The sequence below is a fragment of the Syngnathus acus genome, chromosome 2 (genome assembly GCF_901709675.1).
Source record: "Syngnathus acus chromosome 2, fSynAcu1.2, whole genome shotgun sequence".
NCBI classification, from domain to species: domain Eukaryota; kingdom Metazoa; phylum Chordata; class Actinopteri; order Syngnathiformes; family Syngnathidae; genus Syngnathus; species Syngnathus acus.
The window spans coordinates 16,442,254-16,466,947 of NC_051088.1; the positions used below are offsets into that span (position 1 = coordinate 16,442,254).

General features: G+C 42.6%; 2 protein-coding genes across 5 annotated transcripts; both read right to left on the reverse strand.

The window, feature by feature from the left end:
• Positions 1 to 455: 455 nt before the first annotated feature.
• LOC119131383 (glutamate receptor-interacting protein 2-like) lies at positions 456 to 22,691 on the reverse strand. Of its 4 annotated transcripts, none has more exons than XM_037265798.1 (24): positions 22,362 to 22,688; positions 16,861 to 16,941; positions 15,650 to 15,785; positions 14,631 to 14,776; positions 14,100 to 14,183; positions 13,953 to 14,028; positions 12,987 to 13,132; positions 12,350 to 12,497; positions 12,097 to 12,266; positions 9,122 to 9,250; positions 8,131 to 8,256; positions 7,590 to 7,776; positions 6,209 to 6,354; positions 6,062 to 6,142; positions 5,870 to 5,933; positions 5,440 to 5,585; positions 5,093 to 5,237; positions 4,668 to 4,834; positions 4,325 to 4,507; positions 4,086 to 4,239; positions 3,332 to 3,446; positions 3,027 to 3,227; positions 2,207 to 2,353; positions 456 to 1,407 (listed from the first exon to the last, which is right to left on the reverse strand). In XM_037265798.1, exons 1-24 carry the CDS (start codon positions 22,537 to 22,539, stop codon positions 1,207 to 1,209), a joined length of 3,357 nt encoding a protein of 1,118 aa, XP_037121693.1. In that variant the 5' UTR covers positions 22,540 to 22,688; the 3' UTR covers positions 456 to 1,206. The 4 variants fall into 4 exon arrangements, with proteins under 4 accessions (XP_037121693.1, XP_037121684.1, XP_037121703.1 ...); XM_037265789.1 differs by having other exon boundaries at positions 8,131 to 8,292; XM_037265808.1 differs by lacking the exon at positions 22,362 to 22,688 and adding an exon at positions 19,364 to 19,929 and having other exon boundaries at positions 8,131 to 8,292.
• Positions 22,692 to 23,102: 411 nt separating this feature from the next.
• Positions 23,103 to 24,536, reverse strand: rpl32 (ribosomal protein L32). The gene is made up of 4 exons (XM_037272445.1): positions 24,483 to 24,536; positions 23,834 to 23,934; positions 23,567 to 23,748; positions 23,103 to 23,266 (listed from the first exon to the last, which is right to left on the reverse strand). Exons 2-4 carry the CDS (start codon positions 23,927 to 23,929, stop codon positions 23,137 to 23,139), a joined length of 408 nt encoding a protein of 135 aa, XP_037128340.1. The 5' UTR covers positions 23,930 to 23,934; positions 24,483 to 24,536; the 3' UTR covers positions 23,103 to 23,136.
• Between the last annotated feature and the right edge of the window lie 158 nt (positions 24,537 to 24,694).

Sequence of the window (24,694 nt, forward strand, 5' to 3'; positions counted from 1 at the left end):
TAATAAATTGCACTGATGGCTAATAATAATTACCAATAATTATGTCTAGTAATATTTTGGTGGGTAAACGGCTGGCCTCTGGACCAAGAGCCACTAAAAGAGCACTCCCCCTACGGAACCAAAAAAAAAACACTCACTGGTTTTAAAAACAATTTATTAAAAAAACAAAGTACATCTTTCCATATACATAATAGAAAATAAATACACCACATTCTGTATAACTTAGGCAAAACATTTTACGTGCATGAATTGGAAATAAAAACAGTTTACACCAAAATAGCATCAGAACATTTGATTCATATATAAAGCTTTTAAAAATAGGCCTCTGTAGACATTTGATTGTTTGAGAAGAATTGACATGCTGACACTGAGGGGCTCGAAGGCCGTGCACACAGCAGCCAATACAGGATGTCAATGCTTCATTTAAACTGGACGGCTATTTAGGGGGGGGGGGGTCACTCTCACAACAACCCCATGGAGGTAAACAAGACATCACACCACTTCTGTTAGTTAATAAGTCACTTGCTGAGGTCGTGCCAGCAACATGGGTCAGGTGGTGGTCCCAAAAAATAAACAGTCACACAAAGAAAAGTCCGAGAATTCCCATTAAGTGTAAATGTGCGTGTGGTGATGCTGAGAAAGGTGACAAAAAAGAATGGCACAATATTGGCTGCGATAAACGTGATGCTGAGAAAGGTGGAGAAAAGAATCCGACAATATTGGCAGTGATCCCTCCCAAGGACGTCCCCGAGAAAAGCAAGCAAGTGTGATTAACATATACGATGTAACCTTTTATGAAGCTTGACTGGTAGTGGCAGTGAAAATTCTATTTGGAGCAGTCCGGTTCTTCTGTATGGAAACATGGGCGGCGAGCCAAGAAAATAACTGCCAAATGCACTATGAACCTTAAACGTCCTAACACCCTGTGCATATAACGAATTAACTGCATACTAGTGTGGATAAGTCAATTCAAGAAATAATTGTGGCTATGTGCTCCGGTGAATAATGGCTGCTGTGATATAAAGCTTTGCAATGTGCTAGTGGGGAAGGAGTGCCCGTGAACTGGAGCCCCCTCTGAAAAGCATCATGTGAACATTAACACCGGTCATGAACGTCCGGCAGGTGCAATGTGACCGAAAGGAGTGTGCGAGTGATGTAATGATGGGAGTGTGTACGTGCGAGGTGCCAGCCCGTCTATGTTTGTGCTCACAGGGCAATGCTCTTGGTGCAGTGCTCAGAAAAGCAGAGCAGTGAGATGGAAGGGTTGTTGCGGTCGCCAGGCAGACCCTTGGTGTTGCTTGTTTCCATTGGATTTCTGCTAATGACCAGATCTAGGCTGCCTCCCGCTTCCATAATCAGGGGCACAGTGAGACAGCAGTCCAAGTCTCTAGTCCGCACACGGTTCACCTGGAAGAATCAAATCAGAAGTTGAGTCGAGTAAACAATGCTCCTAGGCATATATTCTTTATCCTCTGTGGAAAAACACCCCAAAACTGCAGCTTATAGGGGTTAAGAATGTTTGTTTGTCGCCATACTGTTATGCTGCCCCCGGTGGCCAAATTAAAACATACAAAAGGAGCTGCAATGTTCGTTAGGGTTCGCAGGCGGTTTAATTCTTGAAATTGTCATGATGTAACAGAACAAACTCGACGTCTGACAAGCTTTGCATGTGATAGGAGCAGTTCAATTTGTCCTTTGTTGTTGGTGGAAACCATGCTGCATTATTTCAAAATCAAATAATCTGTATTCATGGGTAATGATGTTAGATAACAGTTTTAGGACCACAGTTTGTAGTAAAGAGGGCCATTATAAATGTTTTCAGGGGGCAGTCAATTACTATTCGATTTTTGCTATATGTGGCCTAATGGCAACTAATCGCTTCTTTAATAGACAGCACTTTGGCACCATTTAGTGGCATATTAGGGCATTTCAGTAACTCAGAGCACCAAACATTTAAATAGGTGAGGTATATTCAGCAAATATTTTTGAATAGTGTATGAGACTAGGCATGGAAATACTCTTTCATATTGGTTCATTTCTGCATTACAAAACACCAACAAGAAGGGTTGGAAAAACAAATAAGTCCAATGGTTGTTTTTGAGCTAGCTTTTTTAAGGGTGTAGTCTAAGTTGTTAATAATAACTTTTTTGTCAAGCAAAGAATTGGAGCTCAAGACGTCATTTGGGTTCACAGAAATATGAAGTACCTGAAGTATACGATCGTAAGGCTTCAGGCCCGCCTGGTCCGCCGGGCCTTTGGGGCGGATCATGTTGACAAACACTCCTTTCTCCACAAGTCCGTCAGATACACTGAATCCAAAGTCACGGCTCTCGGGGTCCTTTCTGATAGTCACCTGATAGTCACAGATATTATACGCGTTTACATTTACTATATCTGGGGTATATAAAATCATTTACATAATTTTTTTCCAGTTGATCAATACCATCAAATACACTTGGCCCACTTGTTTAACTGAAGCAGTGACAATTGCTGATTTTCGAATTTCTAAGAGATAAAGAAAATGTATAACTGGGTAAAAAACTAAACCTAAAAAAAATTGATTAAAAAAAAAGTTCATATTTATAATAATTGGTGTAAATTTGCATTAGGTGAGGTGTCACATGACCAATGGAGCATAAATCTGTTAGCTAAATGTTGAAGGAACTGGGAAAGGTTTGACTGCTTAATATCAGTAGCTCATAAGAAATTTTAGCTTATACCAAGTCATAAAAAGTACTACATCAATGTAAAAATGTACATATATATTTATCTGTTGGGACTATCAACGCACAACTGTGTTCTGACCAAACAGTAGCTTTGATTTGCTGCCGTGATAACGTTCGATGATAACAACTGAACAGTTTCAACTCATAATATACTACCCAAACACACTAATGTCAGTCTGAAGGACATCATGATACAAGCTCAGACCATCTGATAAACATTAAGATGAGCATGAAGCAGAGAGATTTTTCATTTTTAGACCTACTAGCTCATTTGAAAAGCAAAAACAAGGTCACGCTTACCTTGTGCAGGGCCAGAGTCATCGAAGACAAACTATTGGAGCCTCTGCCACATCCGCTCAATATGTTGAGGTTGCTGCTGTTCTTTGGTGCCACTTTAGGTTCCGCTTGTTTAATGGGACTTATTTCGGACAGAAACATTGAGTCCTCATCAGTCTTGGTCTCCTCTAGGTAGAGACTAAAAGCGCTACTTGTCATAGATGCCTGTAAGAGCACAAAAAAAAAAAGATGAAAATGTAGTGTGGAAACGTGACCTGTCTACCTTGTCGGATTCAATAGCAGATTACAAACACAGGAGATTATCATACCTCCAGCTCCCTGAGGATCTCAGACTGGCCACAAGTCTCCAGGTCCTGCAGAGCTTGAGACCAAAAGCTATCGTCCTGATTCAGGGTACCATGGCAATGAGGGGGGCTGATGAATCTACGACAATGCAGGAACCACAACATGAGAGCAGTCTTGTTGTCTTGAGGCCGGTGCTGTCTTCACAAAGCAGCGTGGGAAATGTAGCTTTGCACTTTATTGTTTGTTTCTGGGGCTTTGCAAAGGAGAGTCCCTTTAAAAAAAAAAAAGGCTCAAGACCACACTGGACACATTGAAGAAGAGTCCTTCACAAATGTTTTCGCTTTCCAAATACAAATGCAATCGTCACCACACACACACACACAAAAAAAAAATCAAATGAAAGCAAGTGACAAAAAAAGAAAAAGAAGTACAAAGAGAGACTGATGTGTCCCGATGTGTTTTGGTGTGGACATGAAAAAGGTGACACACCAAAGAGCTTGTGGGCAATTAGTAAAGCAGATCAGAGAGAGAATACCTGAGAAAGAAGAAAAAAAAAAGGACAGTTTGGACAAGCAAACAAAACATAAAAGCATCAATTGACAAGCAAATGTTGCTCCATCTATCTACAGTACGGTATGACTCACACACTGCACTTTGCTTTGGTCAAACAAATCAAACAGAAAAAGCAAAACAGAAGCTCACAGAAATAACATTTTGTGAAAGAATTAAAGGAGCCCACAGGAAGGAAAGTGAAGGAGAAGGCCTGTGCTTTTTTACCCAGGCATCTTGTCCCAGTCATCCTCAGTTAGTCTCCCGTCGTAGAGCCCGGAGTGCTGCATCAGTCCTGTCGAGCTGGACCCGACCGGGCTCCTGTACTTTGTTCTTCTCCAGTCATTGGCATTGAGTAACATGTCTTTGTGTAGATAAGTTCCTAAAAAACAAATATTTTTTTTGGAAGAAACAGGCTAGGTAGGTAACAGCTCTGCTTTGGAAAGGACGTCCTCTCCCGACCTCACCTTGGCTATTGTACCCGGGGTCGCATCCCGAGCCATCCCAGGAGCTCATGGCGGAGTCAATACTGGGCACGGTGGCGGAGTACATCTCGGAGGGTTTAGCGATTCTCTGCGCATCCAACAATTCATCCTCTAAGTCACTCAGAAAGCCAGTTTCTCTGTCCAGGACCCTCCTTGCATCATATTCTGAAAGGGAGCCATGCCAATGGAGCCAAATGTTAAGTCAAACAAATATAAATGGTTATCAGTCCACTGCAGTATAGAAAATGGAAGTTATTCTTTTATTTATTTATTTTTCTTCCATCCCTCACACTGAAGGCATTTGAGAACAAGTGTGCTTTCTTGCCATGAGAGCGAGGCGAGGCTGACACGCGGTCTACTTGTTTCTTGATCTTGAGGGTGACTGACTCCCCCGCCATCTGCAGCAGGTGGATAGCCTCGCTCAACGTTTTGCCTTTCAGACTGACCCCATTGATAGCCAGCACACGGTCCCCTATGTGAATGGCCCCGGTCCTGCAGAGTTTGGAGAGAAGAGGAGACGGAGATACCAGACAGTGCCGACAGCCAGGACGAATCAGAAAACCGTGCGGCTGCCAGCTCGCCGACAGAGCCGCAGACAAAGTGGCTTCTTGTAATAGAAAACAGAAATGAGACAGCCATTGTTTACTGACTGTCCTATTCAACCGAAAACATTTACACAGGGGGCAGTAGCGTCTCTTCGGAATCAAATGCCAGCCTTGGTGTCATTTGTGATCTCTTCCCGCTGCTCACCTCTCAGCCAGGCCTTTCCTGGTTAGACCCGAAATGACGATAGGATCAAAAGGCTCCTCCGTGCCTGAAATGGTGATCCCCAGAGGTCCGTTATATCTCTTCAGCTCTACAGTGTAGATGATGGAACCGGACATCTCCAGCTCATCTGGAGAATAAGACTTGTGTTCAATTTTAATGGGCCAGATTATGGACTGTGAATTTGTGAGATGTTTTTTTTTCAGTGCTGGTATGTATGTTTGTCATGGGATTTTATTCTACTTTTATAATAAGTGCCTTTGCTCAATCAAAGTTGGCAAACACTACTGCTTATATTCAAGATGCTTTGTGTTTTAAAGCGCACCCCTTACCAATGTTGTCCTCGTCCTTCTGTATTCGGAGCTTGACCATGTCTTCGGCCTGATCCAGGACGTGCATGGCGTCCTCTATGGTGCAGTCTTCAAGACGCACACTGTCTATAGCCAGCAACCTGTCTCCGGGCTCCAGAGTGCCCGTCCTGCAAGTGTCAAAGGGACCAAAGCTATTACTTGGAACCAGGGGAGCCGAGCCGCTCTTGACTCATTATGTCAATCCTATTACGATCTCATCGGGATCATTAGGGGTGACCCCAACCTCACCCTCAGCGCTAATCAACACTGAGCCCGTCTCAAACATACTTCCACTGCGCCACTGAACAATCCAATTATGATTTATTAGATTTGCCATGCAGATTTTGTTTTTTTAATCCCACGCAGAGAGAGATTGTTGATGAAGCAGTCATGTGTGTGACAAATGACATACCTGTGTGCTATGCTTCCTTTTCTAATGTCAGAGATGATGAGTGGCTTGCCAGGCTTCTTACTTGCTGGTTTTCAGGTATAAACAAAAACAGGGAGAAAGGGAATGAGATGTCATCAGATTTCGTTCACGGAGTGGCTGTCGTGATCAACACAATACTGTACCCTGCTGGACAGATTTATACCAAACACTCACCACTGATGGTGATACCCATCTCCATTCCTCTTCGCTTGGGTAGTTTGACATGGAAGGTGCCGCTGCTAGGAACCACCGATTCTAATGAACAGAACAAAACGTAAGTGGCTGCACAGTCCTTGTATGGATATTTATAATAAATTGTACCTGCGACGTCAAATTCAATCTCCACTGTAACCTTATTGGCCAGAGCGGAGTCTCTGAGCAGCTGATGGGCCTCCTCCAAAGTGCCATCTTCAGTAGGGATACCATTAATGGTTAAGAGTCTATCTCCAACCTGTATCAAGCCACACCTGCACACAAAAGCACAATAACATGCAACAACCCCAATAATATATATATTTTTTTAGGGCTACAGCTGTACTGGTTCTCATTCGAATATACCTCATGTCTACAGGCGTCATCACACCTTGTCATCAATTTTGGATAGCCAGTAGAATTTAGCTTATCCTTGGAGATTACATCACGCCTATGAAATGAAGTCCTGTCATAAAATGTTAATTGACCAACATCCCCGCGGCAGACTATGCTTTGCATGGAAGCTTAGGTACTTACATCCCAGTGGGGGCAGAATCCCCCGGACTGAACAACTGTTCCACTACCGCTTGATTTAAATTGTGCCACACAGGGGGGTTGACCCTGTGCAATGCCATCATTATCTCACAGGACAGCGGGCCACACCAAAAAGGCACGTAACAGGAGACATGAACACATTTGAGTTGGCAAGGTCAATTTTGAACAAACAGCCCAAAAAAGGGGGGGGGAAGGTCAATGTTGTTGTTTTTTTTAAATGTGCATCCACTTTTATAAACATCTTTCCCCATTGAGATGCATGGAACTGACAATGTGTAAACCCCTGAGCCCCCCACCAAAAATGCAATTTGTGAAATGACATTTAGAATGTGAAAAATAGCACTCTATGACATTGTAGTTTATAAAAATATGCATAAATGACAATTCAGCAGATTTGAAAGAATTTAACAGTTTGGGCACTTGTTTGATTTTTATTTTTTGCTTTAATTTAATGAACTGTGCTACTCCTTCAAGTGTGCAAAACCTGGCCACCTGGAGGCAGTATAACAGTTTCACGACTGGCAAATTGCAGTAATATTTTTTTCACAATGGTTCAAAATATGCCTTTGAGTTATGTCTGTCTACATGGTGCGCCCACTGTTTTTTACTTTTATTTTTACTTCACAGACACTGATCCTGTTTGATAGCCAGTCTGTGTATCTTTATCTTTCAACATTGTCATTAATGAGTTAAGTAAATTTGCCCCTTGATGCGTATGAAAAACCTTGTTTGGAAGAGGAACAAAGTGAAAGATAATGTTGAGTTATTTGTCTGTCGGCCTCATTTCTATCAGCGTGATGCATCTCTAATGTGTCTGCCTTCAAACCAAATACTCATGTGGCTAAAATTAGCCGGCTTGATGTGTCATTGCCTGGCTGAATGATTAGCTCTCCAAGTTCAAGGTGACTCCCTATAGTGTATGAATTGTGCTTCGTATTTGGTGTCTGTGCTTTACCTCTCAGCCGGGCTGTCTGGTTCAATGAAGCGGATGATGGGTGGAGCAGAAAGAGTTTCTGTAGCAAAGACACCCCCTTGCAGCTGGATCCCAAAACCTGTAAGCGGATCCCCCCTCAGGACGACCTCGCTCACTTCCACGTGAAAAACTTGACCCCCAGGGCCTACAGAACTGGATGCCAGCGACACTGAGAGAGGGGACATCATGGGGGGGAAGTTAGTGGAGACATGACATAGAAATGCAATATGAGGAACTGGTGTGAAATAAAAACAGGCATGTACTAGTCTACCACACACGCAGGGTGACAGAAACAAAATGAGTCATTCAGAAGTGTCAAGTCAATTTTTAGATTTACCGTGTGAGACACTGGCAGGAAGAAACCATAACCAAAGCCTTTTAAAGGAAGCTAAACTATAGAAATAAAACAGCCAACCTACCTGAACATCCCTCCCTCCCAACCCATCCATCCATCCATCCATCCATCCATCCATCCATCCATCCATCCATCCATCCATCCATCCATCCATCCAATTTGTCATACATGAGCTCTTGTGGTCCTTCTTTCTGTTCCGCCTCTTGCCAGTCGAGGTCCGAGGACTGGTGGGTGCGGTGGGCACCATGGGGCAGGGTAGCGTGCTGCTCCCCTGACTGCTGAAGCCTGAGGTGGCTGTGGAGGAAGGGGAGAAGCCACCACTCACCAGAGCTGCAGACATGAGACATTGCACTCTACTTATCGACAGCCTCGGATAGAGCTGACTTTCCCCAATCTTTATTATAGCGACCTCTTACAATAGAAAAATATAAGGCGGCTCATTTAATCACTTTACCCAAATGTTTAAAAACAAACCGCTCTAAAAAAAACAAAAAGAAAGACTCCAGCATACCTCTAGTGCTCTGTACCAGTGCATAATGAACATTAATCGTCAATTCTCACGATTGAAGCGGTACCACACTTTCTAACCACTGCAGTGACTTTCTTAATTACAATTCATCAAACCAGCTTTTCATTACACTGTCCTTTATGTTATGTTTTCCATCCATGCATTCTCTGAACCGCAAGCTGTCTTCAGGCGGTAGGCAATGCACACCATGAACTGGGCAACTGCCAATCACAGGAGACACATACAGTCAAGACTGAAATTATTCATACAATGAATCATTTTGTGCGTAACTCTAGTCTATTTGCAGGGTATGTATAATTTTAGGACACTGGGCCCTTGCTGGGTGGGGTTGCAGAATTGCACACCCCTGGATTAAGCCTAGTTGTACCTTGTGCCATCTAGTGGAAGAGCACTTAATTGTTCAATCAATTAATTATTTCTTTTGAAGACCCATTAAAGGAATTGGATAAGCTCCTGATGCTGGGGATAGAAAAAATGTCCATAGCAAAACACAACGTTGCTTTCATTCACGCAGGTGATCTAAAAAGGTATGTGGTTGTCAAAGTTGCAAAGATTTATCAAAGGTGTTGAGGAATGGGCTCCTCCGATGACGTCTTGCCAGCAGCGAGGCTGTCACAAACGATCACTTACATTTGCAGTGGTCCTGCTGGTTGTGAGGGTGGCTCGGGCTGCTCCATGTCTTGCCGAGGCTGCCGTGAGGAGGTAAGCAGAAGTTGCTGCTTTGGTCCCAGTGATGATGACTGCTCTTCTGTACTTTTACTGCAGAGACAAATCAACACTTAGGAATGAGGCAGAACCCGCTCTTGTATTATGCACGTTTTCTAAATCCTACCCATGAAATCAAACTTCCACTCCCGTGTCTAAAATTGCACCAAAATACACCGCCTGGGGGATTATCCAGAGCGGAGTAATTGATATTTAATGTCTTTCGTCATGGTGCACCTAATCCTTTGGTTTGATGTGTTAAGAATGTTTGACGCACACTGATGGTAAACGATGGATGGTGAGAATACAAGGCTTACGTTTTCTGGCAAACTTCCAAAAAACTGCATTGAAATTGGAAATCATGTTTAGAATATTCTTCTTGAAATAGCTCCAAAGGCTATGCGCAAGATAACCGCTAGGCATGATGCTGTCCTTTGCGGTACGAAACACACGCCTTTATTGGGGACAGCTGATTGCATGCTGTCTAATGAAGTGCAAAGGTCATATTGGACCGGTGTCAAACCTAAGGCGTGCGGGCCAGAGCCGAGCTTCCACTTCATTCTATGTGGCCCTTGTGACTTTGGCTGAAAATTAACCATCAAAATTATGATGCTGAAGCCATTGTGTAAAATGATGCGATTCCAACACACTAAGTAGAGACAAAAAGTCTATCTACCTAATGCTAGCTAAATGCAAAGTCCGTAAACAAACACAGTGCAGCTCAGCTTCTGGCCAAATAAAATACTAAACCCTCAGTTAGGCATGATTAAAATGGAGTAATCATCTATTCTTTCCCGCCCAAAAAAATTAATCACACATTCGAATCATGTTAATAAGCATTAACCTAAAGAGATTTATCTAAAGTGAAAGTGGTTGTTTTAAAAAGAGAACATGTTTATGTTCACTATCGCCCAAACAGCTGCTTATTGTGAAGTGAGTCAAGTTCACTGCCATTTGCATCTCACATTTCTGCTCTCAGGTCAAAGCAAAAAAATGTATCAAGAAAAACTTGTAAGTGGCATCACTCGTATCTCAAGGCCCTCTGCATGTGGTTTTAGAATTTCGAAAGTACAGTGTAGCCTTCAATGAAATCAAGCGCCCAGTATAATTGGCCGCATGAGACTGCTCCTGACAACGAGCAGACATGGACTCAGATAACAGTGAGGCCTTCTTATGAAATAAGATGACCTTGTGTGTGGGAAGCACCTCAATAATTAACTTCCTTTACAGATTCATTAAGACGTGTGTCACTGCACGCTAAATGTGACAGTAATCCTTGCTGCTTCCTCAGCGGGGGTCTAATCTGCGACAACTTGCTCACATGCAAGGCGGATTTGCTGCAACCATGGATGGCGACACATTAAGCGCATGATACGTTTATGATACGTTCCACTCGCATGAAATAACCTAGGACTCTTCATCCTGGTGAAATGGTCCTTATCTGACAAAGCTCTTGACCCTTCAGACTAAGATCACCTAGACGAGACTCTTTAAGAAATGTTTTTCTCATTCTGGGCTGGTTTAGAAAAAAAAAAAAAAAGAAAAGCTCCTAATCTCATAGTGGCCAAATCAATCTCAAAACCGCCCATCGGAGATTAAGCACTGCATTTTATGGTCATGCTGCTTGGGGGTAAATGGGCTGTCAAAATGTGGTTTTATTTTTTGCAATATGACGAGAGACTGAAGATTTCAGAGGACATGCAAATTTGACTGCGTATGCGCTGCACGTTGAGGGAAGTTAAATGGCCCACAGGAGCTCCTTGTGGCTTGTAAAACAGCTGCAGAGTGGTCAATACGAGTGTGTGAGTGGTTTGTATCCATCATGTCTCCAGTGTGGGACTCAAGATCCTAGTACATGCACACGCATGCAAGCTCACATGCTACACACACTGGCTGATTCACAGTACACGCAAGAAACCGCTGGGAGGCAGCTTGTCACGACTCGGTTGCTTTATTATGTCCAGGTTACCATGGTTTCTGTTGGCGTCGCCCCTCCCCTCCTGTGTTACCTCACAAGCAATGTAATCAGTCACCTGCCTCTTGTTACCTGTCGTGTATTTAAGTCCTGTCTGACCCTCATTCCCGTCAGGTCGTTGATGTCTTCACGTTTGATGTCTTCTCGTCTCTGTCGGTCAGTCCCGTATGGTTCGGTCTGTTAAGTTGTTTACTGGTTCTGTTGGTCTGTTCCCCTTATCCTCCCTTCCAATGACCTTTTCCCTCAATTAAACCCAAGCTGCATTTGGTCGCCCTGCTCCATTCCGATCCTGACACAGCTATACTTTTGATTTCAGCTCCACGGAAAGAAAGACTACGCCAAAAGTATGTACATGCTGTGAGGAGAAGACAATGTGCTTCTTTTGTACACCTCATTAGATAGAATTTTGCAATGTAATGATACCGCTGAGACTTTTTATTATAAATTCCGGTTTGGTGCATACGCAATAGTGTTTAAGAACACAATGCCTACAGTCAAATGTGGTGGTGGCAGCAGCATCGTGCTTTGGGGAGGATTTTCTTTAGCTAGAAAAAAAAGCCTTCGTGAAGGTAGAGAGCATTAAGAACAGATTAAGAGTTGTCAGTGTTAGCACAAAAGCTTGAGGCTTTTGCTAGAAAGAAACCGAATGCCAGGAAAGGCTGACTAGAACAGCTGAAATTTATTTTGATGCACTTGAGTTATTAATTATTGGGGGGATTATGAACAGTTCCAAAAACCAGTCCATGTTCGCATCATGCAAAAAAAAAAAAGCCTACTAGAACATTTTAAACTATTTTGGGGCTTAATCAGAGGCACACGAAATGGAGCGCCGTTCTGACTCCCACTTAACAAGCATGCAAATGTGATTATATAATTCTAAATACAGCCCCATCCCCTAATAAGCAGGAACACACGATAGCCTTACCTGTATCTTGTGGCCGGACAGGCAGCCGGCTCTGACTGGATGGTAGAATTTCCAGTTTGACAACCTCAGTGGCGTTCCCCAGAAGCTGCAAGGCCTCCATCAGAGAGCAGTGTTCCGTACTGGTTCCATCGATAGTCAGCAAGGCGTCGCCTGGGTGCAGCGCGCCACACCTGACAGGATGACAGAGCCGATAATAAATCTGGGAATATTTTTTCATGTCTGTCGATTAGTGATACAGATGAGGTAGCTTCACCTTTCGGCCACGCTGGCCGCCTTGATTTTGTCGATGATGATAACTTGCTTATTCCTGTATATGGATGTGGTTAGGCTGAGGCCCAGACTGGAGGAGAGCCCTTTAACTATCTCCACTAGCAGAGGACCCGAGGCCTGTTGCACTGCTTCTGCAACAAGTAACACACATTTGATTCAAAACATTAAACCCAGCCTGGAGAAGAAGACTTAATTCCCATGACTCGCTATTGAAACTAAATCATGTGTGCTTGAACCCAGCCATGTTTAAAAACTACATTCTTATGTTTCATTCAGCAGTGGGGTGCAGCTTGACATCTTGCCACTGGAGCTTGGAGGCACATAATGCTTGTCAACTGTTCATATCCAGCATTTTTATATAGGTCATGTTGGGAAAACATGCTTGTTAACAAAGCAAATAGGTTGTACAGGGGAAGTGAGAGAGAGAGAGCCAGCAACACGTGACTGTAATCCATCCACGCTTTCCCCGTTGCTCTGGGGCCCGAGCGACTCCCCTGGTGGCATCTCCAGCACCGAGCCTCACTTGCGTCCACGGAGCCAAACGGCCACATTATTTACCCTCAGAGCAACGCTGCCCTACCATGCCTCCACATATTCCCCGTGTGTGTGTGTGTGCTCACCCATGACGGAGATGTCATACTCAATCAGGAACAAGGCTTCCTGGCTGCTCTGCATCAGCGTGGTCAACGCGTCAGCATGCTTCTCACGGTTTAAAGGCATGCCGTCTATGCTCAGGATTCTGTCGCCAGCCTTTACCGTGCCCTCCCTAGAGAAAGACAAGAGAGGGAAAACATCGGTGGCGAGATGCAAGTCTCCCAACACCCGTCATGCTAAAGTTCCACGTGAACGTTCCCTCCCAGGTGAGATGAAGGCGAGATGAGCTTAAGTTGGACCAAGCGTTTTGGTGCAGCCTCGTTTCATGAGGAAAATGTGCAATGTTTGCCTGGGGATAAGCCGTGGCCTTTCTGGTTTTAGAGAAGCCCCACGTGTTGTGTATGCTTCTTTCACGCAGGGGTGAGCAGAGACAAGAAGCTCGAAAGGCATGGTTGTCAACGACCACGATTCTCCATGTCCCACTGGACAGCCTTCATTTGTCTCAGTGATGCCCAGTGTAGAGCTCAGTAGGTTGGTAATCCTCCAATTTTACTTGACTGTTTTGAAAAAAATTACTTTTTAATCTTTATTCATCTATCAGTGCCAGCGGAACAATTAAATGCTCTTCCACCGGATAGCAGAAGCACCAATTAATCAGTGTAAACATTTGTCGCCAGGCATTCCTACAACAGATTTAGTTCTTCCTGTGAGCTCATCAGCGTTCACATAATTTGAGGTAAGTGAGATTTTTTTCTTTAAGGGGGAATCAAGTCAAAAATATTCTTTACAATATGTTCTATGCAGCCCCTCTAGTCTAAACATTCTGATTAATATTGCTTTTGTGGAATATGAAGTAAGAAGCAAAATCCACCCATTTTTATCCATCTCAGGGAGAGGCCAGTTAGTTCTATTTAAAATCTGTCATTAATAACCATTTAGGGCAAAGCATGCACCAAAAGCGCACAGATTTTTAATACTCCTGTTGTTCATACCTGTCAGCAGGACCCCCTGGCCTGACGTGGGTCACCACCAGAGGACGAGACTTGCGCCAGTCCTCATGAAAGCCCCCTTGTGAAGACCGGAAGAACTACAGATCAATTCTCTTTAAGACTAACGCAATAAGACGGTCACTGACGTACCTCGCATGACAAAGCCAAAACTGTTGCCCTCTTTGAGCAAACACACCTCTGTGGTTTTGCTTATGACTCCTGGTGGAGTCTGGACTGTTAGAGGAAAATACATTTGACTGAATTAGAATCATTTACAAGACATAAAATACAGTCAGTACATGCAGTGGATATAAAATAAAACTGTTCAAATGCCAGGTTTTGTGATAAATCATTACAAACCTTTTTCAACATGGCCTATTACGGTACAAGGTCATAGGTTTTGTGCCAACATTGACTAGAGTTGAAACGGTTCATAATTCTTCTCTCCATAATTAAAGCCCCAGTTTCAGCTGAAGAATAGATGAAACTGATTCTCCTGAGTTTTCTTTCCTCTCTTGAATTGATTAAAAAAAGAATTAGAGTTCAACAGTAATGGTGGAAAAGATTAATGATTGATCTAGCTTGGTCTCATTTTTTTATTACAAAATCTTGGATTCGAACAGTGAGGTGTTGAATTTTGAGATCCACTTATAAGTGCAAGTGCGGGTAGACTTGACGTACGTAACGGAGGCAACTCGTACTCCACCTCCAGGACAACTCGCTCCCCGATGTTCTTCAGCAGGCTGATAATCTCATCGTGACGAAGTTTGGACAGGTTGATGCCATTCACTGACTTAATGTGGTCTCCTACATTCAGCTGGTCACTTCTGGAGGGAGGAGACAATTTAAAAACATCTCGTTTGAAAATTGCCAAATTTCCAAAATGTCAACCCCAAGAATGTCATCTTGCCACTCATTGCAGGACTAATTAATAGAATGATTGACCCTTTTTCCTGTCTCACCTCCGGGCCGTTGCCAATGGATGCTACAGGCAGGCAGGCACGCTAACAAGCAGAGCTGACTGGCCCTGTCATCCAGTCGCCTCTCATCACACAATGTCACCGCCAGTCTCTCTCCTGTCTGCTCGCATGACTCTCCACTCAGTAAATTAGCTCACACATCCACCAAGCATGTCACACGCTGCTTAATCATCGCAAAATGTGATTTTTTTTCGACGACCTTTTGCTCTCGCGTGGTTGATTTTAGGAAAAACGGGTAGTCATAATGCTGGACATTTAGGGGAACCGCTTGGAGTGATTATTTAGCGAGACTGCATGAGAAGTCTTTTATTTTGTTTTGTTTGGTTTTTATAAAGTAGATCTGACCTGTCTCCGGGCTTTGGCTTTGATACTTGTCAGCTTGTTTTTAAAAACAATTCTATTTAAACACAATTCAAAACAGTATTTGATCTTTAATTTTATTGTCAGTATCACTATTAGAGATGATGATTATTGTTATTATTTTTCGTCAACACAGAGGAAGCAAAAATTTGGTTCACTTGGCTATTCAGCGCTCCATTATAAAATAACAAGGGCATTTCTTGGAGAAATCTCTGTTGGCATCAAGCTGACTTAACACAACAGTAAAGTCCTGCAGGTGAGCTAATGTAAGTTTGCAGCATAAGCACGTTTGTACAAGCGGATCTAAGTGATGCGGACAGCGTGCGCTCAGCTGCATCACGGAGTGCAAGCAGATCTCACCTGGCAGCCAGCCCACCTGGACGTAGATTTGACACTCTAGGCTTGCCGTCCTTATCGGAGCCCCCGGAGATGGTGAGGCCGAGGCTGCTGCCTTCTCTTTTCATCAGGTCCACTGTGGTCACTCCTCGGCACTCTTCTGTGGACCCACCATACGGCGGATAGAGCATTAGTGAAGAACATTTCACGTTTTAGCCTCTCTGAAGCAATCACTTGAATCAGAAAGAAAATAAAGCAGTTGTAATAATGAGAGGAAAAAAACATGGAATTCAGATCTCAGATTTCTATTTGTGTCATCATCAAGTCTTGTGATGTGCTGTGATTGATTCGAGTGGTGGAGTCCAAATACTATGGGAACATGTTTTGATAACATGCCCATATTTTTTTCTTCTTTTCAGTGAAAGCATTTGAAAAATTAGTAAGAAGGGAAGTGATTATATATGCAAAGAAGTCTTTTTTTTCAGTGTGCCAAGTTATTACAAAATGATGTAAAAAAATAATGTTTGCTTTTATGTTTGTTTCAGAGAATGTTTACTTACGTAAAGGGGAGTTTGCAATTTAAAAATTACTATCGATAAAAACCTGACAGTTTCCGATCTTGTTCGATCTTTAAGAAACCACCACGCTAGAGGACAAACAACCAATCAGAGATAGAAGGTGCGTGTGCCTGATGAGAAGTAATTTATTGTAATTTCGCTGGCACAATCCTGTCACCTTTTTTCGCGGGGGTGTAGGGATTTAGGAACTTTGCTGAAACTATCACGGAATATCCAATATTCAATAGACAATGGACAGATCCCGAGACAAAACAAGGATGCACAGAGGTGGAGGGACTACCTCTGGTTCCTAAAAGAATTCAGAAGTGATGCATAATCAGCAACAGTTCTCCTTAACAGGTAAGTATATGATCATTTTAATTTGCACTCAAAGTGCTTCATAAAATCAATGGTACATTCCAAAAAAGAAACCTTAGTATGTTATACTACCAAAAATGTCAGTTGAATAAGGACTACTGCTTTTTTTCCCACAAGTATCTGTGCTTCTCGCGTGTCAGTGCCTTTGTCACCTCCAGATTATTACCATTGACAAACATGCCATACAAGCATTTTTTTCCCCCCTGTTACTAAGTATGCAGGTTGAGTGCATCCACATGCATCAAGCTACAGACAGAAAACAAAGTCATGCACATGCAGTCATGTTTGACTAAATTGTACCTGAAAGGCTGGGCCTCTGGGAGAAATGCGATTGGTCAGATACCCCGGACTGCTTGTTTCCTTTTGCGTATGGTCCCTCATCTGAGGAGACAGCAAGGAGGTATGTTAAGAGGCACTGTGGCTCAATGAGGAGAAAATCTCTGAGGCAGATGGCCAAATGAACAAACCATTATGCACCTCATGACAGATGCTCACGCTTTTATTAGCCTCAACTGCACCTTGGCTAATGCGGGGGCTGGCTGCATAGTGGGGGCACTTTGATTCGAATGAGTCAGTACGCAGCTTAATCCGTGATGTACTTTCTGTACGAGAATGATCGGTCCTAGCTCAGCCCTACACAAGCTTATGAAAAGGTCAGATGGAGAAAAAATGTTGAGGATCTATTCATGACAAGAATGTATTTTCAGCAAGAGGGTTTTATGCCACCACTTGAGCCTGAGGATTCTCCTGATGCAACAGCACGCGGTTAATGGACTGTTTGGTGCATGGGGAGAAAAATCATCATTTTCGAGTCATTTAGAGCCGCAGCCACGATAAATGCTCAATTTGCTCTGCAGGGGAGAAAGTGTTTCTTGCTCCTTCCATTCCTGAAACATATTGTATGTACGTTAGCTGTGCTTCTCATTGGCCCAATGATTTGACATACTGGGCCCTATTTTTGTGCTCAGCGCTAATCTGGTACAAATCACAATCTGTGTGTAAGGGTGATGATTTTTTTTTCATTGGTATTTTGGTAGAAAAGGTTGTGCACCATTACAGCAGGGTCTGGCAAATTTCCAAACACGGTAAACTAGACTTGACAATGAAGACGTGCCGAGCTCACGTGTGCCTGTCTACAGAAATGTGGTTCTCTGGAAGCTCACCGTGTTTTAATAATGACAGAACAACGTGTCAAGAATGATAAAGAGCTGCACGTGTCAAGCCTCGATGGATCGAAACGTGCTTGACGATGTCATCACAATCAAAACTGTCATGCTCAATCGGTCAATCCCTCAGTATTCTTGTGAGATTTCTTGTGACAGATACTATTGTTAATTCATGGACTGCGAAAAAGAATAATGATTAAAAAAAAAAAAAAAACGTTTGCCGTGTTTTGCAATGCTGGATATATTTCTTCTCAGGAAAAAAAAACAGGTGTGATTTTTATTATGAGTGTAACCAGTCCATCCATCCAAAAAAAACAGCACCCATAGATTTTGGTCACTAAGGAGCATTTGTGTGCACATGAAGTGTTTTTCCGAACTGATTGGATGGAAAGCTTCAAGTCTTCATCCGGCCATCACTTGCTCTCAAGTCAAAACAAAAAAGCAGCTTGCATTTTGAAAAAACGCTGTGGATTTATTGTGATTCCAGAAGTGTAGATGGAACAACAATGGGTGCTGCTACTCGACTGTCTCTCTTACTTCGCTTGAAGAAAAGAACAAAGACAAAAAGCAATCTAGAGGGCAGTTGGAGGTTTGTGTACATTGCTCAAGGGTTTCTCAGCTGTACTCAAGAAGTAAGCTGGCACTTCTCCAGCACGTTTTGAACCTGCCATCTTTTGGTCAGCAAGCCAAGACCTAACGGCCAAAACCGAGCAACCCACTAAGGACCCAACTGCTGTGAGGGAGGGCTTCAAACTCAAAAGTCACAGAGGCTGTCGAAGCATTTGTGCTCTGAAACCTCTGACCTGGATACAAAGACTCGAGAAGTAAAATCTTTGCTTTTCACCCAGCCCTATGAGTCATACTTAACTCACAGAAATATCTTTGTTTATTTCCCCGTGATGTAAAGAAGACACATTAGCATACTATGGTATTTTACACACATCCTTGCACAAATTCCCAGCGTGCTCGCCCAAAGGTACGAGTGCCACATCACAAAGATGTTATCTTGGGCAAAAATCTTAATACCACACAGATTCCTGGGGGCCTTGACAGTCCAGCAGCTGTCATTGCAGTCAAAAGGCAACATTAGCTGTAGGTTACGAGGATGGCCACGTGATGGGCCACCACTGTAGCCTTCCATCCTGAGGCTGAGCAGAAGCATCACTCGCCCTCAAGATGCTCCGCTCAAGCTGATTAATAACTGACTGCGAGTTTGCCAGAAGAGCTGCATGTCATCACAATTCTAATTGTGGAGTCTATGATGAATATACATAAGAGGAATAAATTAACTGCCGGTTTAATTCAGAGCACTCGGTGCCATGCGCATTAGGATGGAGGTTAAATATGTGGCAAGTGGGCGGGGGTGTGGCAAAAATGTGCCGATGAGGTCATGATGCTATTTTCAGATGTCAAACCTGATTCGCAAACGGGCCTAGTTCAATTCTATATCGGTCGACATTACAGTTGGCAGGAGGGCGCGAGGCGCCGGCTAGACGCGCTTGCTGACGCTGCCTTCTCCCGCAATATATTTAGTCTCGACAACGGTGGCGTTAAACTGTAACAATCCTCTCGCCCCAAATCCTCTTGGATGGCACCAAAGATGACACATGGTGAAGATGAAGCGTGGCTTGTCTTACCGTTCTTAGAGTCTCTCCTCAGACCACACAGCATGGCTGCAGCTCCCTTTGGAAAGTCACCTTGTTGATAGTAAGTCCACCTGAGGAATAAGTTGGTGACTGGGACGTTTCACCTGCTCAGATACAAGAGGCAACCCATCTTTGTCCCTCTCTTTATCCGTGCCTAAGTCAAGACCTGTTCCTCCAAATGTCTCAGTTGGTACTTAGATGCCCAAAAACCAAGTCTATCAAATTCTGGTTTTGCAAAAAATCCCCCAAAAGGAGATAAACGCATTCCTTTCTTGCCATTCTCTTGCAAAATGTTGGTCTCTTTCCACTGGATTTATCATTCCCCTTCTCATGTGCTCACAGACTCACACATAACCCTCTCTCTCAGGCGCACACACACACACACACACATAGACACACACTCACTCTCTTTGCCAGAGGGGCTCAGTGAGGCGGGAGCACACCACTGTCACTGCTCCCTCCCCCTACACACAAACGCACGCTCACACGCACAGTTTTCACCTACCAAATCAAACAAGCGTCATTATACGTGCACATCCACCCACACGCTGAAACTTCACGTATCAATTGCTCACCACGTGCACAACAGTACACAACAGCATATGTGCAATTCCAGAGGGGTAATCATGTGTGATCGTGTGGTTTGAATGATGAGGAAGACATTTGGCCTGACATTCGAGCCATCTGAAGAGAGAAGGCAACAGATCTGTTGGCACAACCGCTGCTACACCTGTCGAAACATTTGTCACACGCGCACTCCTCCACGCCTGTCACTTCCTGAGCCCAGCTGAGCAGAGTCAAACTGCGTTCACACACAGATGCAGGCCCGGAGTGGACAATCTGGAGCCCTGGGAGAATCCCCGGTGGGCCGGGCTGCTTTATGGGGTCCTTTTGGGGTGGCTATACCAAAAAGCCAATTCTTATGATCTGCTTGTTTGTTTCAAAATCATCAGATAGTGTTTGGGCAGTCCTCACTTTGTTTTCATTGCAATTATATTTCCAAATTGAATGTGGAGGCTAGGCCAGTTTGATGCATATATATATATATAGCACAGGCTATACTGCATATATATTTTGTTATGAGAATTTTTGTGATGTTCTTTAACGTACCTGTTACTGTGTGGTGAACATAAAGTGCATTGGAAGTGGTGTGAATTGGTTTCAAATAACAGGAAGTGACAAGGTGGCTGCCTAAATGTTGCTGAATTAAAAATGTTTTATAAATCTGCGTTGTTACAGTAAGCGTTTAGTCATGTCATAAACACTTCCTGCCTATAATATTGTCCATTTTAATGAATTATTTTCATAATATGAATTTTGTTGTTGGAGGGAATGATAAATTATTTTAGATTGATACAAAAATAACCGTAAAATTATATATATTCGTTAAAACATGAAGAACTCATGTGGGAAGGTCTGAGCCAGGAAACCCCAGGGCTAAAATTAAGTCCCACTCAGGCCTTGCACACGTGCAACAATGTTTAGACGCAGGCAGCTCTTTAACAAAAATTCAAGAGAGGTCAGGCTAATTTCCAGAGGTTACAAACAATTCCTCATTTCTGCACTAGACCCATTTAGTCAGCTGTTCCACTTGTTATAAAACACTTAGCTGAGGGTAATTTCCTCTGGGAGCTTTTTATTCCTCTCTAATAGCCTATTAATCACCAGCTGCATGAAGGGAATCAGGAAATGGAATATTGACGCTGCGGTGATTACAAGAAAACCTCTGGAAGTAGATGACAAATGTAATAAAAACAAACACTAATGTATGGTTTTTTCATCTCTGAAAAGAGAACCACCATTACTCAGGGTAAAAACACAGTTCAAACTCCCTTTCAAAGCAAGTTTACATTGCGTTACATCAGTGGTGGATCATCAGGGCCAGCAAGGTCTTCTCTGCTTGCCGTAACACTTTCAGAAGCACTGGCCTAAATTCTCTCATACATTTGGTGCTTTGAGATATGACCTTAATTTGTTCCGTGACCACGCTAGTCACTCAAAATACAAAAAAATATATAGTAATGGTTTAATTTCATGTAAAAAACAAACTAAAACGTTCTTGCATTGCAATTTAATAATAAAAGAAACACTTTTTAAAAAATAAATGAATTAATTAATAAAATTAAAATGATATATTTTTTAAATCCTCGAAAGACACAAAACAAAAAATAATAAAATAAAAAATTACATTTTTTTAAATCCTCGAACATGACCTTCCATTTTTCATCACACATCAGCTCATCTACATTAATCTGACCAGGCTGCCATCTTGCGGTAGTAAGGTGCAAATGCAACTTAAAACAAACGACGTCATCTAAGAAGATGCTACACTAAAAACAGTCCAGTCGATCCAATGTACACAATCCACACGGCAAGAATAAATGATTACAAATGCCATTTAGTGAGCTTTTTTTTTTCTTTTTCAAATCCATGCATGGACTCTGTATTCGTGCATTCAGTGGACGCCTATATTAATATAGTCAATAATTATTGACTTTATATTACAGAAACAATTATGTTATATTACACAACTAAGGTACTTATAATTTATATATGATATTTGATATTTTTTTGTATCATTTATAATAGACTTATTTGAAATATTTGTAATCATGCTCTGAAGTTGCGTCTCTCAACATAGAACATGCAACCATGTGACTAAAAACTGTCATCGAGGGAAAAAAAATAGTATAGAGCGAATTGCTGTTGCAAAAAAATAAAATGACAATTAAAGCTTTTTTTTTCAAGTATGTTCTAAACCAGTTTGCGCAGCAACATGACAAGCATGTATTAGTGCAAAAACTATGACTTTCGGATTGGTTTGCCAGCTATCCTGGGATTATTCAAATACAAGTTAATTGTAAAGGATTTAGTCAGCAATATTTATTTGAAATGTTTTTGGGGTCCTTTAATAACAAATGCGTAAAATACAGTAAAATATGAGGTGACAAATAAAATAGTTTTGTGTCTTGTGTGTTTCAGTTTGTACCTTTTGTCCTCGCGCGTACGATGCCCAGTCGACATCGGAGTGAAAAGGAGAACATCCTCCTCTTCCCTCCTGCAGAGTGGCCATTTCTTCTCAGAAGGTCGGACTGTGAGAAGCCAAACGAGACTTGCTTCGGTGTGAGGTGGCTTTTTCCAAATATGAGCCTCGTTGACATGTTCATTGTCTTGACCTATGACAAGAACCCAACAGATTCTTCTACTTTCCTGAATGAGTCTTTGCCAAAAATCCTTGTCCCTTCCAGTATCCAAGTGTGGCTTAAAGACTCAGATATTGGTTTAGCTCCTCTCCTCCTCGCTCGACAAGGTGACCAGCAGATCATATTTTTGTGTGCATCCCTGGCACTATGGAGGTGCCAGATGGCATACGACAAAGGGGCACAGCCTGGCTTCCGTATCGCAATGGAAACTTTCTCTGCGGGGTACCGCCTCTCAACGCCACAATCTGGACACATTTATTGAATGAAACCATTGTGGGTCTACAGAAATAAGCATGATACAGGATTTGTAGATAAGTCTCAGTGTTAAAAGGGGCTATGAGCATTTCAACAATCCTTTAACGGTCTTTCCATTTACCACTAGCACTTTTTATTCCCATTAAGAACCACAAACCATATTTTTTTTATAGCAAATGCATATTTACTGACTTGTTTTCCCTCAATTTCCTTGTCGAACCTTAATTTTATATTAACCAATGAACAGCATAACAAAAAATGCATGGGCAAGATTCTTTTTGAAAGTATTTATTATGAACATCCATTTTATTCATTCTCCTCACTCCTGAGCCTGGCATTGGGGTTGGTGATCTTGATGGCCAGCTGAGCTGCCCTCTCCACAATCACCTTCCTGTTCTTTGACGAGACGTTGTGGGCGATCTCCGCACAGTAAGTCCTAAAGGTGGATCAAAGGTTTGTTGTCAATGGGGATTTACATTGTTAAACATCAGAAAACACATTGGCTTAACTCTCCTAAATGAAAGCACGTTAAAAAAAGTCTTACATGCTGCACATCAACTAACGTGTTTGCATCATCCTGTGATCTCAAACAAGCTGAGCAAGCATTGGCTATTTAATGTCACTGAACGCTTCACCTCATTAATAAATCAACGCCTCAGTCGAACCAGACAGTTTAAACACGTTTCAAAATATCAATAACGATAAACCTCTTAAGTACATACAATGTGTCACTTACTTGTTACTCATCATCAGAACCTCCAGTTCTTTGACGTTGCGCACCAGGAACTTCTTGAAGCCACTTGGGAGCATATACTTTGTCTTTTTGTTGCTACCATAACCAATGTTGGGCATCAGCATCTGCCCCTTGAACCGCCTGCGGACCCTGTTGTCAATACCTCTGGGCTTGCGCCAGTTTTTCTGTGTGGTGACAAGAAATGTGCATGTCAGTTATGTGCATCCTCAGCAGTATGTTGACAACATACATTTAGGTATCATAACCTACCGCAATCTTGACATATCGGTCTGATTGATGGCGAATGAACTTCTTAGTTCTCTTCTTGACGATTTTGGGCTTCTTGAGTGGTCGGAGGGCTGGCATTGTGACTGAAAATAGAAAACATCAAACGTTTGAGTTATGCTAACTCTTTGGGGTCATAGCAAGATCCAACCTCACACGATAGATTTAGATATTCAGCACGCAGATCGAAACCCGAAACTCAAAAACTAAAATGACGTTGAACCCTAATGACACCGCTTTACAGGCGTGTTGACTATCCCCTTAGCTAAGCTAACATTTTAGTGCTCAGGTGGACGCGGAGCTACCTAGACTCGAGGTCTTACAAGCCAATTAAATGTACAGTGATGATTATTCTGAAATTACAGCTCCTTTGGCATTTCAGGTACTTGTCGGAGAATTTCTAATAACAGGCCTCTGCTGAATCTTGACAAGGTATGACATGAAGAACGTCTAGCGGCAGGGCATTAGCTTTAGCACAGGCACATCGCGCTACAAAACATCAATCAATGTCGTTCTAAAATGGTTAATTTTATTAGATGCACGCCCAGCAAATGTTAATAATAAATTACATGCACGAATATGGTGCATCAAAGGGCACAAATTGTGTGGATTGTGACAGATTCCATCGACTCACCCGCCGATGTAGTTCCGAAAGGATCTCCGCCGACACCGGAAAGAAAGAAAAGGACTTCCGGGAGTGTTGCAAAGCCTCATGGGAACCGTAGTTCACAACAACGGATGTTAATTTACAGCGCCTACTCGTTCGCTCATGCCTGTCACTTAAACTTCCTCCTCAATCTGAAAACACTTCATATTCGTATTATACTACATAATATAGTATCAAGT